This window comes from Tympanuchus pallidicinctus, unplaced genomic scaffold (assembly GCF_026119805.1).
Source record: "Tympanuchus pallidicinctus isolate F22 unplaced genomic scaffold, pur_lepc_1.0 scaffold14, whole genome shotgun sequence".
NCBI classification, from domain to species: Eukaryota; Metazoa; Chordata; class Aves; order Galliformes; family Phasianidae; genus Tympanuchus; species Tympanuchus pallidicinctus.
In genome coordinates, this window is record NW_026294659.1 from 7,284,850 (window position 1) to 7,304,309 (window position 19,460).

The 19,460-nt window shown below is 37.0% G+C and overlaps 1 protein-coding gene across 15 annotated transcripts in view; it reads right to left on the reverse strand.

Annotated features, from left to right (window-relative positions):
• Positions 1 to 19,460, reverse strand: part of DMD (dystrophin) — a 1,043,395-nt gene that overhangs the window by 860,546 nt on the left and 163,389 nt on the right. For all 15 annotated transcript variants that reach the window (XM_052674157.1, XM_052674152.1, XM_052674148.1 and 12 more), the window contains exon 2: positions 5,430 to 5,491. In XM_052674157.1, coding sequence (XP_052530117.1) covers positions 5,430 to 5,491 — 62 coding nt within the window. The remainder of the gene's footprint in view (positions 1 to 5,429; positions 5,492 to 19,460) is intronic.

Genomic DNA, 19,460 nt, shown 5'->3' on the forward strand with positions numbered 1-19,460 from the left:
ATATGACAGTCATCTGGGTTCCCACTGTCCCTGAGTATACCATATAGCTGCTATTTAAAGAAAGGAATCAACAATATAATGTATTTTGTTTTGCTGAGAATTAGCTATTCTACTAGCCACTCGCATGTTAAATTAGGCTGTCAGTCTTCTTTGACACAGCTTCTCTCTTCACTGTATTTCTTCACACAATTACAATGCTAATGGAAATGTAACTCCACAGTCACTACATAAAAGTCACTTTCCATATCAAGTCTGGTGATGCTATGATTCTGTGAAGTACAGAAACCATCAAAAACAATCCACTTCCCTCCTCTTCCAAATTATCCTTCTCCAATTTTTTTTACTGTTGCTGATCATTGAAGATAATTTATTCCAGTATCTGCATCAAGAATATACTCAAGTATTTAATGTCATATTTTATTAAGTAGTGGAATTTTCTACACTTTTGTAGCAGACACGCAGATAATCTGGTCAGACCTCTGAATTTACAAGTGATTTAATGGTTATTTGGTTTTTAATATTGCAGATCAAAATGCTGAAAACACATTCACAAATTAGCACTCCTTTATGATACCCATGTGTATGTTAAAGTGTTGAAAGTAAGTTTGAAAACCTCAAATTGTCCATAAGAATATAACATCAAACTCAAGCTGAAAAAAGTGATCCTGTTTATCCAGTCCCCTCATCTGTACTCTCTGCACTGAAAACAGATACTTCTATTGCTGACATTAAAATTGTCAGCACTTTGAGAGAACCTTTCCATAATGAGGATACAAAATAAATCACCAGCATTTTATCATAGAGGCAGTTTCCTTTTCCTGTGTATTTTTTTCCTGTGTGAATGGGCGTGTGTCCTTGTGGTCCCTTCCAACCCGGGTGATTCTGTGTGATTCTGTGATCTGTGTGTGTTTGTGTGTTGGAATTTTCAGATTTGCATTTCAAAATTAACAAACTCTTCTCTACATATAGGTAAAAAGCATTTGCTTTCATAAACGTTTTCTATTTTGAAGCCTATTATGCAATGAGAACAAAAAAATATTTAACTGGGGAGGCGTCATAAATTCATACAAAGTATGGTAGAGGCATTGTTAAAGAAACCGCTGCGGGTGTTTTGGAGTTCCAGCAGACAGCTGCTGCATTTGAAGTATTGTGGTATTTCAGTGTTCTCTCAAAATACAGTTAAGATTCTGTTTCATTTACATTATCAGAAGTTTTAGAAGTTTGAATCAAAGCTGAAGCTATCATATTCAGCAGTAGATGTGTATTTTATGAGAGCTCTAATTATAGTCCCATTATTAAAAACTAGGTTACAATATGTTCCTGTGCTATCATTACGTACACCCTGCAGAATCTCATTATTTTATAAATAAGTTTCTTTTGAGGACAAAGAAAATCTGTTACTGAATAAAGCATTAAAATTAATATGTTCCACATGTTTAAATTCACTTTGACTTTCAAGATACTGCTTGCCATTTAGACAGTAAACCAAGAAGGTATCACTAAAGAAAATAATATATATTATCTACTGTTAAAACAGGAAAAACACAAAGGTCTCTTGGATTCTATTCTCCAATTTTTCCTATGCTTGTGAATTACAAAGTGTCTTGTCTCACAAACATTAACATCCAACTTTTGGCCTATCTTTCTGAAACAATGACAACTTGCTTGTTTAGATGAGTGATATACTGTTGTTTTCAAAGCTGAGATTTTCTATATAGCCCACTTTCTGGTTATTAAGAAAAAGAGTAGAAATTAGAGAGAAACTGCTTTTTTTGAGAAGCTGTTTGAGAGCTGCAACTGCATTTTCCCCAATTTTCATCTTAAAGCATTCCACTCAACATGCAAACAGAAGTTTTACAAGAGATGTGGATTCATCCACATCTTGCTGACAGTTCTAGGTGCCCTTTCCTAGGCTTCAGTGGAAGTTCAGATTGGATATTAAGAAAAAAATTCTTCTCTGAAAGAGTGGTCAGGTGCTGGAATGTAAAAAAATGGAATGTAAAAGGTACAGGGAGATGATTGAGTCATATTGTTCCTGGAGGTGTTCAAACATTCACATGTTATACTGCAGGACACAGTTTAGTGGAGAAATATGGAGGTAGGAGGTAGGACTATATGATCTTGGAAATCTTCACCAGCCACGGTGATCCTATGATTTTTTGGTAGCACTTCAGAGAGTTGTTAGGGTCTACACATCACAACCAGAAAAGTGTCATGATGTTACAGTTGAGATTTCGTTACGAATCTGTCATGTTACAGACTTAATTCCTTAGCTTAGGCTTAATTGCTGAACTCAGATCTTCTGAGTTTAAAGGTATCTACACATACTCCAACTGCAGTGTCACAGCACACATGCCAGAAAAAGAACTGCTGCAACCCTCTGGATCTATGACTTGAACAGATGGAATCTTTTTTTCCCCTACAATTGGTCAGTATACATGTTGGTTCTTAAGGTATCCTAATTTTTATATTAGAAAAATATTTTCAACAATTTACTGTTATTTACATTTACATTACCAGTCATGTGACTGCAGTTTATAAACATGAATATTTTCAAAGCTTACTGTAAGAATAAAAGTAGTAGCACTGACAGTCCGTAGATACCGAGTTTCTAGGAAAGGAATACACTTTTTGGAGAAGCATTCCTTTGTATTACAAACTCAACACAAATTAAAATATAGAACATTCACAAAGTTTTTACTTTCACTCCAGAAGTAGGGTTGTTTTTCGTTGTTTTTTTGTTTGTTTGTTTTGGGGGACAGGGGGGGGGGGGGGGGAGGGGGCCCTGTGGGGAGTAAGGTTTGTGAATTACATTAAAACAATTTAATTCAACTCAAAATATTTTTCAACTGATTAACAACCTGGATTTCACCACTCACGTGTAAGAGAGATGGATTACCACCATAATATGTTCCTGTGTCTGAATTCAGAGCCCTTAGGTCAACTTTAAGACAGCATCTCTGCTACCACAAGGAAGAAGTGAATACAAACCAATTCTACTTTTACAAAGTTAACAATGATGAGAAATCATTAACCAGGAATAGCCTACTAACTGAAATCAATTCCCCAGTTAAAAACAGAGATAGATATGAATAACTGAAAACAGGTCATAAGAAAAAGGGGTTATAAACTGTAGGATTTCTCATGAAGATCCATTTTGTTGCTTTGAAGACTACGTTTCCCAGGACATATTGGTCACTAAAAGAGTGAGAAATACAATGCCTAAACACTGAGTAGCTGTTGTCCATGACCCCTTACATCGCAGCGGAACAGAATCGGGGACTTGTCTATTCTTGTCCTGAAAATCCTAGCTAGAAATAAAGTCATGTGGTACGTGACTGCAGTGAGAAGCAAACCATATTTTCTGCATGTTTACCACGCAGGCAACCAGGAGGTATTGAGCTTACCAGACACAGGTTACTAAACATTTCAGACTAACTGTCCTGAAACTTTTCTGGTGTTCCATACATACTTTATTTTTTTTTTTTTTTTTTAAATGAGAGTGATCTGTCCAAGATTTAAAGATCAAGGTGTTGTTCCCTGCCCCCCTCCCCAACCCAACCCCCTGTTCTGATTGCTGGAATAAAAAGACTGACTCCAAAATACAGGTGATGCATGAGACAGAGTAAAACTCAAACCGTACTGTTTAGGAGGTTTTCCTTATAGTCCAAATAAAGTATTCCTCCGAGATGTTGATTAACTCATGTTCAAATACAACTATAAATACTATTTATGGAACGGAGTGAGAGGTAGCTAAAATATCATTTACGTACACTCCAATGAACTAGAATTAGAGAAAATACATCTGGATCATTCAGACTACTGGATCTAACAACATCTGCTCATAGGTCATAATTTCACCATAATCTTGTTCTTTCTGCACTTGGTCTTTTTTCCCCTCAGTAATTACAGGCTTTAATACTTCATAAAACAAGAGTTTATGAGCCAGCAACACTTTAAGAAAATTGTATTTTCTTCTGGTATAGAAGCAACTGTTAGTAATCTGTGATCACTTGTGTGATCGTGAGGAAGCATAACAGGCAATAAATTTCAAGTTAGGTTACATTAGATGAGATGACTGCTTCTAGGGCTATTTCTTTGTATGTAGAAGACTGAGATAGTACATTATTCAAGCTAAAGTCTCACTCTTGCCAAGTAAAATAAAATAATTACATCTTGCACCCTCTGTCAAGCACTTCCATTATCCCAGACTAATAATTTTTTTTTCCCCTTTTCAATAGCATTATGTTGGTGACTCATTTTGTTTGTCATTCAACACATTTCTCAGAGCTCTTCTAAACTTTATTATTGCCAGCCCAGTTACTCCCCCTTTTGTATGCATACATTTTACTTCTGTCCTAAATACAATACTTCACATTTGTCTCATAATTCACTGATCAATGTGAGACCATCTCTTCAGGGCTGTATTTCATTCTGTTCCATTCCTCCAAACTGCCAGACATCTCTGCTATAAACTTGCTGAACACAAATGTGTGCTGTCTAAATCACTTAAGTCACTGTTAGGAAATACTCCAAACCACAGAAAAATTATGTGGGACTCCTCGTTTCACTGCACCACTTCTGGGCATGTTATTCAAAATCATAGTGGTTATATTCACATTATCTTTTTTCTCATTTTTAATGAGAAGAATCAGGTGAGACCTAATAAAAAGCTAGACTAAACACAAAATATACCACAGCTACTAATTCATTATTCCCTATTGCCAATTATTACCTAGCAGATAAAATCACAGATTATGAGGTTGACTTATTTTATTACTGGAAAAAACAATTCAGTAATTATCTGCCAGAACTTTCAAAAAGATTTAATCAAATTAATAGTTTCAACTCAGTTTTTACTGGGTATTAAAGGTAAAACTATTGTATACTGCCAAAGGAAGAGGGAACTTCTTCAGTGAGTCTTCCTTCTCACCCCTCCTACCCCACTCCCCCAAACTATAATGTTCTCTATGAGTTCACAAAATGTAACTTTTAATATAACAGACTTCGACCATTTGCTGACTTGATTACAACTCTTATCTTTGACCGTGCTCCTTTCCAACTCATCTGGCTTTGTTAAATTTGTTTGCAACTACAGACCAGAAGAGACAGGCCCAGCAGAAGAAACTCCTCAGTACATTAGGAATATAACAACAGAATCTAACGAAAAAGTATCTGTGTAACTAGTTTGAGATTTGAGAACAGGCAAAATAAATCTATGCAGAAAGTTATTTGAGAAGAGGATACCTTCTTGCATTTCAATTCTTACAGAAATAATAGGGAATAAAACTTGAATATTTTTTTAAATAGTCAGCTGTACTCAGCAATACCTGAAACATATCATTACCTTGAAAAAATAAGCCTCAGTGGAGGAATTTACAAATATACAAAGCATATTTGGATTTCTAAATAATGATTAAAAAAATTACCTTAGCAAACTGTGCATTTATCCATTTTGTGAATGTTTTCTTTTGAACATCTTCCCGTTCATCTGTCAGAGGAAAGTAAAGCACATATTAGAATGATTCAACAAAACATGACAATATTACTGATTAAAGCTTTAATCTTGGTTTGTAATAAAGCTACTAAAAATAATTTCAACTCATTCAGGGTGCCCGTCTGGATGTATTCTGTCCCTTACATTTTTAAAAGCTTACAGGTGCCTTTATAGTCATTGGTTCTGAGGCCTATATCCCTGGCTCATCTCATCCGATCAGAAGCATGTTTTCTCTCTGAGAGATAACGTGCTGCAGTTAGGACCTGAACTGTTGCTTTTAAACCAAAAGAGGGGAGATTTGGGTTACAGGTTAGAAAGAAATTCTTTCCCCAGAGGGTGGTGAGGCTCTGGGACAGCTGCCCACAGAAGCTGCGGCCCCATCCCTGGCCAGGCTGGATGTGCCCTGGGCAAGCTGAGCTGATGGAAGAAGGAGTTGGAGCTGGGTGGACCTTAAGGTCCCTTCAACTTAAGCCATTTGAACAGGATACCTAGAATTGTAATAGAACACACACAGTGATTGCAGCAACAGGAAACTGTTCTACTGCACTTAATGAAAAGTACTTAAAATAGCAAGTTTCTGTGCATATCTTCAGATTTCTCTGTGAAGTGGAGTCTCCTGGATCACAATGACATGTCTCCAGTGGCAGCCCCTACCATCTCTTCACTTTTTTTTTTGAATAGGTTACTTCCCCATTATGATTTGTTAAATATTTTCTTTCAAGTGGAAGTTAAAAAAACAAACAAACAAACAAACAAGGACACATTTGTTCAGCCATGCAAGTATCAGACCTAGATTCTATTGGTATCTAAATCACGAGTACAGATACAGAATGGAACTGGACAATTCAGATGTATTTAACGTAGAGAAATAAAGATGCTTTAACCATAGAACCTTGTAAGCAGTTGCTCAGAAACATTAGACAACATTTGTGGAATAAAACAAAAAGATAGACCTCTTTGGATGATGATGTCAAAACAAACTAGAAGGGCATTATTTTAAGAAGGCAGCAGAATGCTTATACTAAAACAAAGCTCACTCAGAACTATCTGTCTTCTGCTTTACAGTAAAATTCTGTACACTTCTTAAATAAAAAGGGATATTCAACTCCCATATGAGATGTTCAGCAATTAATAACATTAATGGATTCAGATGGATTTGAAAGACTGCTATGGATGAGCCACATGAGAAATGTGCAGCATTAATAATGCACTTTGCTTTCCCTCCCCCTGCTCCTCCAAGGAGACAAGTCAAGACAAATACATCTTTTCTTAAAAAGTCACCTCAATAGCAGACATTAAAAGTGTCTTTTTCAAGACTGTTTTCCTTTTGCAATAATTCAATACAATTGTGAGAAAAATAATACCACAGCTGGTATTTCGTAATCAAAGTCTTCATACTGGATAGAGCAGATTGCTATCAGAGGTTCAGGAGTAAAAAGATTTACAATGCTTTGATATTACTAGAAACATTCATAATAGCTGGGCAATATATGTGTTCTGCAACTAACGTTAGTGAGTGTTGGCTACAATGAACTTTCTAGAGTGCTATTGCTATCTATCCATAATAATGCTTCTTGCTTCACCAGGAAGCATCAAAACATGAAGGAGATCCAATGCTTTTGGTAATTAATGATGCTAAAGCTGTTAAAATTGTTTTTTACTCGCAGGCGTCCCTTCTCTCTTTTCAAGTAAAATGTTTATAATACAGATTTTTACTTCTTTAAACCACATGCTAGAACCCATTAGCAGAAGATGGGATAAAGAAGATACATTTTACTGGTGAAACATACACATTGAATCTGATGCTGTATACAAACTTCTTGAACAACTTCACATAAACTTATTTATTTTCCATCACAGGCTACTATAGCATATTCAGTAACAGTGTGATTTTTTTTGTTTGTTTTAATTATTATTATTGTTGTTGTTGTTGTTTTTTAAATCACTTTCCCAAAAGGATCTATGTCAGAGAATGAACTCCTAATCACCAATTAATTCATGTTCATTGTGCTAATAAAAAAGGATCTCCTGAGGAAAAAGAGAGCTACACACAAAATTAGAATATTTGAAACTTTGAAAAATTTCAGGCAATTCTCTGCTACCTTCGCAAACACAAATCTCTTCCATTGCAGTTCTTATATGGAAGTAATTTCAAGCACTTGTGCAAGCACCTCTAGACGCTTGCACTGACAAGTTTATGTAACATACTAATCTGATAGTGACAGCCTCCTAATCTAAAACAGAGCCCATCTTAGTGTCCTGCATGATTTCCTTACAATAAGCAAGATTCTGTTTCCTCAAAAAACAGAAAATAAAATCCAGAACCAGAAAAAACCCACAACCGTCTCCTAGCACAGATTTACAGACATAATACTAGTGGAAGCTAAATGACATTTGTCTGGGTGCTGTACAGTGCCAAGAACATTCAGCTGCTGCTTTCATATCATATTGCTGTGCCTGTAACAGATCCTTCAGCACCCCACCTACACCCTTGTGTTTTTACTTTGAGGCAATAGGAATAATCAAGAGGCCAGGAAGGTAATTCTTTCAACTGCCCGAAGATATACTATGTTTACTTCTTTTATTTCAAGGGGGAAGAATTACAGGTAAATCTAAACTTGAAACATGGTGTGGATCGCACATACTCTTACTGAAGTAACACTGCTATCATTTACCACAGTAAATATGTTTTCCCCAAAATGCTGGGCCTTGAAGGCAAACAGACCCTTTTTTTCCCTGTATCTTATCATCCAAGGTAACAAACACACTGAGATCTATAGAAGGCCCCCTTTAATGTCAGAATAAAAGATACTGACCTATGAGAATTATGTGTTTTATTTGTGCTATAGCATCTTTTACCTCTGCATAGAAATTGTTTTAACTAGAATGCATTCACAAAGGGATCTTACAGTTCTGACGCATTTCTGGTAGTATGAGCATCCAGCTTTGTAACTGCGACTGTAAGCCTCTTGAATTAGCTAACTCCACATTTGACTTTAAAAGTATTATTCCAGGCTAGAGTTCATAGAAAATTATGACTAGGAATGAAAGCGCGGTATTAATGGAGCTAATCATCTCACAAAGGCCATTTCTAAGATTTAATCAGGTGACAAGGCTAATATGAATAAGTGGTACACCAAAGAATGCTTAGCAACACACAATCAGGATTCAACAGAACAAAATGTTATTACTAATGGCCAGCAGATACCAGACAAATTTCTCAGTTACATAATAAACTATTTCATGTTTGCAACCCACCGTCCAAATGAAATTCCTTTTTATTTTCCACCAAAAAACAAGCATTATGTTGCCATTCCTTGATCTTTACAAAATGATCTCACCTCAAATACCGCCTAACACATTAAGTAAAAAACGGCAACAGGAAAAAAGTAACAATCTGATATACTACAAAGACTATCCAGAAAGCAAACAGCAGTATTTATACAAAACTCAGAGTTTTTAATAATTGGGCTGACAACCAGTGAGAGGATTTTATATGGACTAAATTGACAACACATACAGACAGTATGCGTGTGTGTGTATATATATATATATGTGTGTGTGTGTGTGTGTGTGTGTATGTGTGTGTGTGTGGGTGTGTGTATCATAAAAATGGAACGATGTACATGAGCCATTTTCCCCGTGAAAAACCTGGAGCATAGGTTAAGAATCTTCCACTATTTGGCACATCCATTCCTACATGGGTGGAGAACTTTCAGTCCCTCTTACTCTTCAAGCAATGAATAAACAGCACTTTCAACAGTGCAGTTGAGGCTGCAAGGCACCTCTGGGGGTTGTCTGGTCCAACCTCCTTATCAGGCAGGGTTACTTGGAGCAGGCTACCCAGGGCAACTTGAATCAGTTTTTGATCATCTCCAAGGATGGAGTCTCCACAGCCTCTCCTACTACATACTACAACACCAAGGCCTTGCCTTTCCTATCATCTGCCTTCTGCCTTTCACAGACGCAGACAGGGGGTGGTTCTGATTGCAAGTGGCTTAGAAATCACTCTCAAAAGTAAGCACAACCCATTTGTAGAATCCATTTTTCAAAGTTAGAAGACTTTGAAGAAAAGTGAGCTGGCACCTCAGGAATATGGGAAATGAGCTGTATCTTCACATTAAATTTTTTAATTTGAAATGAGCAAATAATCATTTTCTTTAATATAATGATAAAGACAATACGTAAAATGAATGGAATATTCAAATAACTGCAGAGACAATTAAGGGAATCTAGCTTTTGTCACAAAAGACTTCATGCTGTCTTCAGCAAGTAGCTCCACCACAGTTTGGAAAACAAGAAGGGAAAAAGACAACATCTTACTCTCTTAATCATTGTTGCTTCTAGCTGTGTTAGACAATAATTAAGTAATTATGTTTGACCACCAGGAACAATCAAATAAGAAAAAAGATAAAGGGAAAAGGATTTTTCCCATATATGAGCTGAAAACTGTTAAGCAATGGTATTAAGGCAGGTGACAGTTCCTTCATTGGTCAACTGCATGTTTGTCTGAACACCACACTTTAGCAAGTAAAACCACCAAAATTAGTATTTTATTTTCTAGCAGTCAAACAATGCAGATTTAGAGAAGACCAGGATTTGCTTCAGTGAGTGGAAGTGAATACCAGCAACAACAGAGCACCGGGAACAAAAAAAGGCCATAGACAGTCACATCATTGATACTCTGCCTCTATCAATTCACTATTCTTAGTGATTTCCAGCACATTGTTACAATACTCTACCAGTTACTACAACTGCTGAGAAATGTTCCTTTACCATTCTTGCTTATCTGAGGAGGAAAGAAGAAATCAATGCAATACAATGACTGAATGCTATTTGAGTGCCCTAGCTTTGATTTTCAGTCAATGAGGTCACTCAAGACATTCACAAGCTGACAGGAAATACAATAGACTGCTTTCACAGACAGCCAATAATTTTAAGTCTATTGCTTATGTAATGCAATATGCAACATGCAATTCATCGTCCACCTGTCATAAATATACTGATGAGAAGTATGTTAACTTTATTCAAATACTGTTAAAGCTTTCTGCTCCTTATGCTACCCCTGAGATTCTACTGCAAAACCTGAGTCAAATGAATCTATTCAAAAGCTCAGCACAAATGGCAGACTTCAGCATTCAGAATACTTAAAAAAAAGTACTACTAAATTCTTCCAAAATAGCATAACATTTTGAGGATGTTTGGTAAAGATTCAAAGCAAATTTAAGAATAGGAGGATGGGGTATAACATACCAAAAACATTTAATCTGAAGTCTGCTCCCCCCTTCTGCTTCCTGAGATACAGGAGTACACAGGTGGGGATTGCATTTGCTGCACAGAAGACAGAAGGGTGAACAGTTACGAAAAACCTGCTGCATTTCTACTGACGCCACAGGCTCAGATTGAATTCCAGACGGAGAAAGCTCTTTATGTTTCTCATTTTATTGTTAGCCTGAACTGTTCTCTCATCATAAATGCTTAAGTAAGAAAAAAAAAAAAAAAAAAGCTTCTTGATTTTTCTCCCTTCTTTTCATTCATTAGAGCATTACAGCTGTTTCTAGAACATTCTTGTTCTTCTCACCTAACTTAGCTTTATTAGTTATTGAGGAAAAAGCATAGAATGCTTTTGAGAACTGGTAAAGAACTAAGAGTGTAGAAAAAGAGCAGGAATGAGAAGGAAAAAAAGAATATTACAGTGAGTGACACTGTGGTAGGGAAGGGAAGAAAACAATGACAAGAGGAGAAAGTAGTGGACTGAGATGGAAGACAAATAGGAAGATGAAGGAGCAGGCACACATCTTCCTGGGTTTGGGTGAAGAAATGGAAAACAAATTATGTGAAAGAAGAAACAAAGGTAGGATGGAAAAAGATGACAAGTCCTTTCTAGACTGAGAAAGGCGTTAAGACATTGATACTGCTGTGATACTGCTTGCATACAACACTGGACATACAGTTGAATGTTCATATGAAGGGAAGCTGTAGATTTGCACAAAAGCACCATCAAAGCAGTGTAGTGTGATCTGCCATCCCAGGTCATTAACCACATAGTACAAGAGGAAAAAAAGATTTGACTAGGACTCAAAAATATCGGGATGATGCAAACAACCTGCATACGAACACTAAAACAATAATGGGTAGCTGTGAGATGTACACATAAATCTAGGTTTAAACAAATTCATGCAATTTGCTGCATGTTTGTTAAAAAGAATTAAAACTGCTTTACTCTATTTCATAATTCTCTCTCAAACAAACCGCAGCAGGTGCAACTCTCAGGACAAAAGCTAAAGCACATTTCCAATGGAGTTCAAAACTAACAAGCAAAAAACACCACCACCCCAAAAAACCTACAGAATTCCAGTTCACATTTGCAGAACATTTCACGTAGCCATAACATAGGCATTCAACTCTGATTCATACAGTGGTAACAGTATTCCCAGCAGTGGGCCTTGCCTTCCTCTTGTCTACCACACACAAACCTAATTTGGGAACTGACTGTATCTCACTGTATCTGTACAGTGCATTTGGCCCAGAAGGAAGAAGCAGAGTTAAAATAACAAGGAGAAACCTTCACAAGTGTCTCCATAGCGTGGTTGTACTCTTCCTGCTGGCTGACTGCTATATGGGGTACCTTTTAGCTTCACTGTGCAGGCTGCAAAATAATGTAAATGGGTTGAAAAAAAAAAAAAAAAAAAAAAAAAAAAAAAAACCAAAAAAAAACCACACTTCCCCAACTTTATCCCTAAAAACTTCTCAAATACTTTTCTCATTTTGCATAGGAGAAAAATACTTTAAGAAGTCTCTGATTTCAGATCTTGTCATCAGCAGTACAAGGACATGAGAAGGGAAAGACAGCTCATTTCTTCTCCCACTGAATCGTAGCAGCATGCTACCTGTCAGGACACCAGCCTCAAATGCTGGCAACCCAGCTTTGTCTTAGGCTCTTGTAATAAGGACATTAACCAGTTTTGAACAACAGCTCATCAAAAATACTGTAGTTTCCTAGTTATGGAGATTCTTGCAAACACAAGCTTTGCTGGTTTCCCTTATTGGTTTCTATTTATTCTTTTCTAACTTGTGATATTTTGGATCCAGCAAATTTTTCTGAAAGGGGAAAAAAAGCACTTCTCAGATGCAACCTAAAAATCTCTCAATATATCTGAATTCTCCATAGAAGATCTATCATTTCTCAAAATTGAAGAACAAAACTAACCCTCTTGTTGGTGCTTGGAAGCAGTGAAATTTCTCCTGGTAAGTCCTTTGCAATACCAGGCAAAGAGTCATCAGGAATATCAATAATCATACATAGGAAGACTCACCCAACTCATGATAGGGTCTCTAGATATAGAACACTCCTTCTCAGGAAGTAGCCTTCATCCTGGAGGTGTTCTCCTTTTGGAGGCTAGCCCTGATATGAGCCCAAGATCATGTGGGAAAAACAGGTGAACTGCTTGCATCTGTGCTTCCTGGGTCAGCCACCCCTTCACCAGGTGTTCAATCATCAGATCAGACCATGACATGTCAGTTCCCTTACACACCTCTCTACCTGAGAAGCGAGATGGTGCTCACTAGGGAAGGGGTAAATGTTACAGAAAATTATATTTCTGTGTAAATATGTAATTATGTAAATATGTAATATTTATTTGAATACTCAGCTTTGTATGAGCAGTATCCCCTTTTTCAATGTCACATACATATTGCCAAACCAAAACTAGGCCCATTATTATACAGAACCACGTGCTATTTGAACATTATACCATCACTACAACAATATTTTCTGAATGCTGTAGATGATATTTCATACCCTAAAATGAGGATATATATTTGCATTCATTCAGAACTCATGATGGTTGAAATGAAGTGAAACAAAACCGAATGCTATGAATGAACCAACTGAATCCAATGTAGTTCAATGGAACTTCCAGAATATGGTCTGATGTGACATTATTACAAACTTGTTGCTAGTCAGGTACCAATTAAGTTATGTTGCCAGGACACCTGAGTGCCTTGAAAAAATACTACTAATAATAGTGATCTAAAAGCATGCATAAGTTCTTTCACTGCTGTAAATTGTATAAAAATAATTAAAAATTCACTGAAGAAAATTTGGAGGTTACCAACTTAACCAAAATTTGAAAGAAAAGTGAAAGAAAGTAAAGGCTCCTAATAGATTCTAACATCATCTTGCCAAATAAATATTTTGGGAAAAATGTGTTACTATTTCTATTTTAATGGATTGCTGTGAATAAAAAACTTAATTTGTTTCTTCTTACTCATTAGGCACAAGTTGGACTTGATAATCCCTATAGGTCTCTTCCAACTCAGGATATTCTGTGAGAAGTTAAGTGCTTCTGAAAATCTTCATTTGCAGACAGGCTTCCCACACCTCTCACATCCTTGAAACGTTGGGCAGGAGTTGGGAGAGCAAAACTCCTCCCAGCTGTAAGAGCAGAGCAGCCACCTGAGACTGAATGTGTGGAAGTTGGATAACATGCCTCTTAGGTCCTGAAGGAACTGGCTGATGTATTTTTCAAGCCACTCTCCATATTTGAAAAGTCATGGCTGCCAGACTGTTTTCATATTCCCCAGTGACTGGAAGACAGGAAACATCACTCCCATTTTTAAGAAAGGGAAAAGACAGACCCAGGAACTACCAGTCAATAAGCCTCACGTCTGTACCTTGGAGACCATAAGGCATATATTTCTGGAAGAGATATTAAGGCACATGCTAAAGAAGGAGGTCATCAGAGACTGCTAGCATGGCTTCACAAAGGGCAGATTGTGCCTGACCAATATGGTGGCCTCCTATGATGGAGTGACAGCATTGGTAGAGAAAGGAAGTGCAAGTGATGTCATCTGCCTGAACTTGTGCAAGGTCTTTGAAATGGTCACACTCCATCTCAAAATGGGAGAGAGATGGATTTGAAGACTGCATTGTTTGGTGGATAAAGATTTGGCTGGACAGTCACAGCCAGAGGGCTGCCGTCAGTTGCTCCATGGCCAGGTGGAAGATAGTCATGGGTGGCACCCCTCAGCGGTCCATCTTGGGATCAATGCTCTTCAACATCTTTATCAATAAACCTAGACAATTACGCTATTCTCCACATGGATTTACTACTACTGTTACACCAAAAACAAATTTTGACACAGCAGACAAGCAGCAATTTTCACCACAGGCCTCTCATCCCTGAAGCAGCAGAGGATGCCTGAGGCATGTGGGCATCACACAGAAAGAAAGCACCCACTGCTGCTCAGCACAGCTCTTGCCATTGGTCTCACTTGGATAAAAGTGAGGATTCAAAGGACTTTTGAAAACAACAGATTTTATGCATGCAAAGGAGCGAGTGGACACAACAGACAGATTAAATAAATCTTGAATGTGTTAGTTCTGGCTTCAACTGTTCTTATTTTAAACTCTTCCGCCCCTCCCCCCTCTCCTCCTTCTGTTAGCAAAAGAAATCAGTGTCAGGCATTTGTTTTCCTCCTCAGAGAACATGCCTAATCTCACAGGTTACTCCTGTGCAGAAAAGCCAGTCCAGTCAGGATGGTTTGACAGGACCAGTCAAGTTGCATGGCAAAGAGCAGCTGCTCTGGGAACCCTCACATACAGATGGCACCACGAAATTCTTACCAGCTAATGCCGAATGAATTTGTTTTGTGTACACTGCACATTTAATGACAACACCGAAATAAATGTTTTTCACCCTCAGCATCAATGATGTGAGAATTGCTGTAACTAATTCAGAGTGAAAACAGGTTCCCCCTCAACACTGCTACTATCACCAGGCCTGCTTCAAGCTAACCCCAAACTATAAATATTTGTCAGAGATGTGTGAAAAGTTACATCTGAGAAAACAGCAGCACTGGCAGATTGTGTATTTCAACAAAGTCACAAAAAATAGCATCAACTAGGAAAACACATTATTCAAAACCTGCAAACAGCTCTAGCCTTCATGCTTTTTAACCAAGCAAATTGTTACAGCAAACAAAAAATTTTTTCTCCCCTCCCCCAGTTTTTGTTTGCAGTAAGCTTGAGAGGGCAGATCACCAATCAGCTGATCAACAGACAACCCCAGAGCGAACTGACAGAGGCACTGTGTGGGTGTATTATAGCAGAAGTAGTTGTAGTCAAGGTTATATAACTAGCTAAAATTACCCACAGTTTTCATATTCACAACATTCATGAAAAATATGCCTTTTTTTTGTTTTGTTTCATTCAGAAAACAGTGTATAAACAAGCACTCTTAAAATGATTTCACATTCTAGATTCCTTCTTATTTTCGAATGCAGACAATGAAGGACAAGGCACCAAGGGTAGTAAGATTTTCTTCACGATCAAGTCAAAGCAGCATACCTCAAAATGGGAAAGTAAGAGGCCCCCAAACTTTCTGAATGGCAGACTGTCAACTCATAACAAATGAAGGTGGAAGCATCAGGATTTAAAAGGAGTTCATCAAGAGTCTAAAATATGACAGTCAAATCCATTTAACTGATGTAAAAACTATATTCTGCTGTCTGCTTTCAGTAAATGCCACCTCGTGATAGAGTTGCAACGCTTAGAAGCTCTTGAATTTTCATGTATTTTCTCACACAGTTTCTGATTTACGTTTAAAAAATAATAAAAAAAAAATCAGGCATGCTTTACATAGTCACAGTCCATCAAAATTCATGTCACATGCAGAACAGAGACAAAAGAAGACAAGTTAGTAACACCTGCAGATCAACATTTGTTTCAGTGAGTATTAAAATATTCATTACAAATAGCTCCATTAAGTACACAGTGGTGGCTAACGTTTATCCGCAATATTTCAAGTTCCTTTTTTTGTTTCCCTGTCAAAAGCAATTAGAGAACAGGCTATGTAGTCTGCTTGAGTTATTGCTGTCTACTTTCTTTCATCTAGGCCAATTAGTTTGAGTCAATTTATGCAGGCTGCCTCTAAGACACGTATCAGAAGTTTGCAATAAATGAGACTGAAGTGTTAATATGCAATTGTTTACAATACACACATCTTTTTCTTAAAGTGAAGAAAAACTGATAACATTTACTCCTCTCAGTTGGCCTTCACCTGATTATAAAAAATCTGCAAAACTTTGAAAGTTTGCTTCTTAGGACATCTGTACAAATTAAAGGTTAGTGGTCCCTGCTTTCCACTCCCATTTTAACATTATTTGAAGTAGCCAAAGTAATGATGAATGTGTCTATATTGAAGTTGTAATTTACTTTATTCACAATAAACTATTACAGATCATATGCTGTTAGGTCTTTTAGCTTCCTCTCATCATCCCCAGAAACACCCTTCTCAAAGGAGGAAAACAAAGGATGTTCCAAGAGTAAGATTAAGCATTTCAGAAACCCCTACTAATATCAGTCAACTGGAGAATAAAGTAACAAACCCAACATAAACAACAGAAAACACTCCAGCCTAATAGAACAAAATCTAGTTCCTCTAGAACTCTCCTGATTTCACAACTTCATTATACTACTTAGGGCTCAATTGTACAAATGACAGTGAAGAAACTTATATTTTTGGAAGTACGTAACTGAATATAATAAATTGGTAGAATAAATATGCTAATCTCATACTGCCCCACATTTGGGAAAACTGCTGCTAATAATACAGATTTCATATAAGTCTAAATATCAGCACTTGAGAGAAGTCTGATATTAACTGTGATTCCCAAATGTCCCTATTACATCAAGCATCCTTGAAACTCACTGAATTTCTAGAAAGCTCACATGCAACTCTTAACAAACAGCCATAATAACTGCAGACTGCAGGAAGGTCTTCCTCCTTTTTCCCTGTGAAGTTTCTCATTTTTTCTTTATCAGGTTATTTAGAAGTGACTGCTCAGCCCCTAAATTAAATTTACCTCCTCCCCAAAATCATTCAAACTGGAATAATTATGTGCATATTTTCTGGTTTTTTTTTTTTTTTTTTTCCCTTCTTCTTGTTACTAATATATTGAAAAAATATAACAATATAAAAATCAATTTTACTTTTCGTCAGGAACATGGTGGCCACCATTACAGAGAAAATGCACTTTTCACTATTTTTAAAATACAAAGTATTAAAGTTGAAATTCAGCCAAAGTTATCCAGACCAACAGTTGTTCAAATCTTTCTTCCAGAGATCTCAGTGAGAAAAAAGTTACAATTGCATGAAACGAGCATTGTCACCAGTAGAAATTACATCACTGTAAACAGATGAGCTCTTTAGTTAATGCACTGTGTTTGTCTATCAGTTACGTAGTGCATAAAATTGGTTTCTAGTCCAATACTTGTGTGTCAACATTCGCAGTCAGAAGTAGGCAATCTGCAATATGCAATAGATACAGGAAGTAACTGAAGGTACAAAGGAATCCTGCCCTAAACACGTCTACCTGATGTTAATGTAATAATAGGCATCAGTTAAACTTGAATACTTAATCTGACTAAAGATGAGAACTTAAGTAGTCATTAGTCGTTAAGTAGTCAACATAAGTGAGAAGAAGTAACTCATTTGCAACAGGAATAAATATTTTTTAATTTGCGCAGATTTCATGCCCTCTCAAGTGAAACTAAGACTGTCAGGCAGCATCAGACATGAACATGTTAGATATTACCTATGTTTGCCACCTGAATGTACTGCATGCATTGATCAGGACTTCTCACTTCATACACTGTTCAGAACTAGCCCCAGAGAATAATTTCATACCTACAACATTAAGGGAAGATTAAGAAATATAGTATTGATGCTATGACAGTTATGTATTACAAATATTGATTTTGATTTCAGTGTCATCTCATAAGCTTTACAGAGAGGAGTTGCATCGCCTTAAAATAAATTCAGTATAGAAAAAGAAGAAAAACATCTATTTGTCATTCTTTTTACAGCTGTTCTTTTTCAGTCTAGACAAATCAAGACAGGCATAACATTTTGAAACATCAGGAACTACGTTCGAGAAGCATATTGTCACTCTGTTCCAATGCTTCCACAATAATAAGGAAACAGAGAATAATAACAGAGAAACAGAAATGAATACTTATTGGAATTCAAGCTTCGGTTTCTAGTTTAGAGGACGCTTAGAACGGCCCAACTGAAAACATTCAGAATGGCACACAAGAAAAAACACAAAATCCTGCAAAGAAACAAAGGGAAAGGAAAAAAAAAATCCTCAAGATGGACAGCCTCTAGAAACCCAAACCAGACCTAGCTTTTTTGAAAGTAAACTTGGACATACGTAGGTCACTTTGAACGTAATGCCTTCTATGTATTTCCATGGAAACCACAACAGAAACTATTTGATAGAGCAAAATTTTCAGCTAAAAACAGTATTTTTCAATGTAGTCACTACCATGAGCTCTGCATTTTCACCAGCGATGAACAAGAGCACGCATGCCGCACTTGTAAAAATCTGCACCAGTGATGAGCCACTGTCAGCATCACCACTGCTGAAATACACCACCCACTGCATCACTGGGCTCACATCTACTAGTTGGTCTCCACAAACATTCAACTGTCAATATATGCCAGTGGGTGTCATTTCTCTACACGGAGGAATTCAGTGACATACCTTTGCTTTACCCACATTTCCATGTCAGACTACCACTGTCAAACAGCCCTTCTACTGCCATCTGTTGCACAGAAACAAAACAGAATACTGGCAGGAAGAGTCAGCGTCCCCTTCCATAACACCAATATTCACCTCCAATGCTGTGGGCAAACGTAACAGAATAGGAGTCATTACTTTTGAATCAGCCCTCATATATTAGAATTTAGAGAGCAAATGTATTGGAGTCTAACAGTTTCCTTCTACTGGGGACATCTTCCAAGATAACTTGCAAATTTCTTCAATTTATGACATGTAAGATGACATCATTCACAAAAAAAAAAGTAAATGGAGAAAGTATGTGTTGTCATGGAGTTTTCATCCCTCTGGAAAGATCCAGAATGAACATTTAATTACACCACAACAAAACAAGATA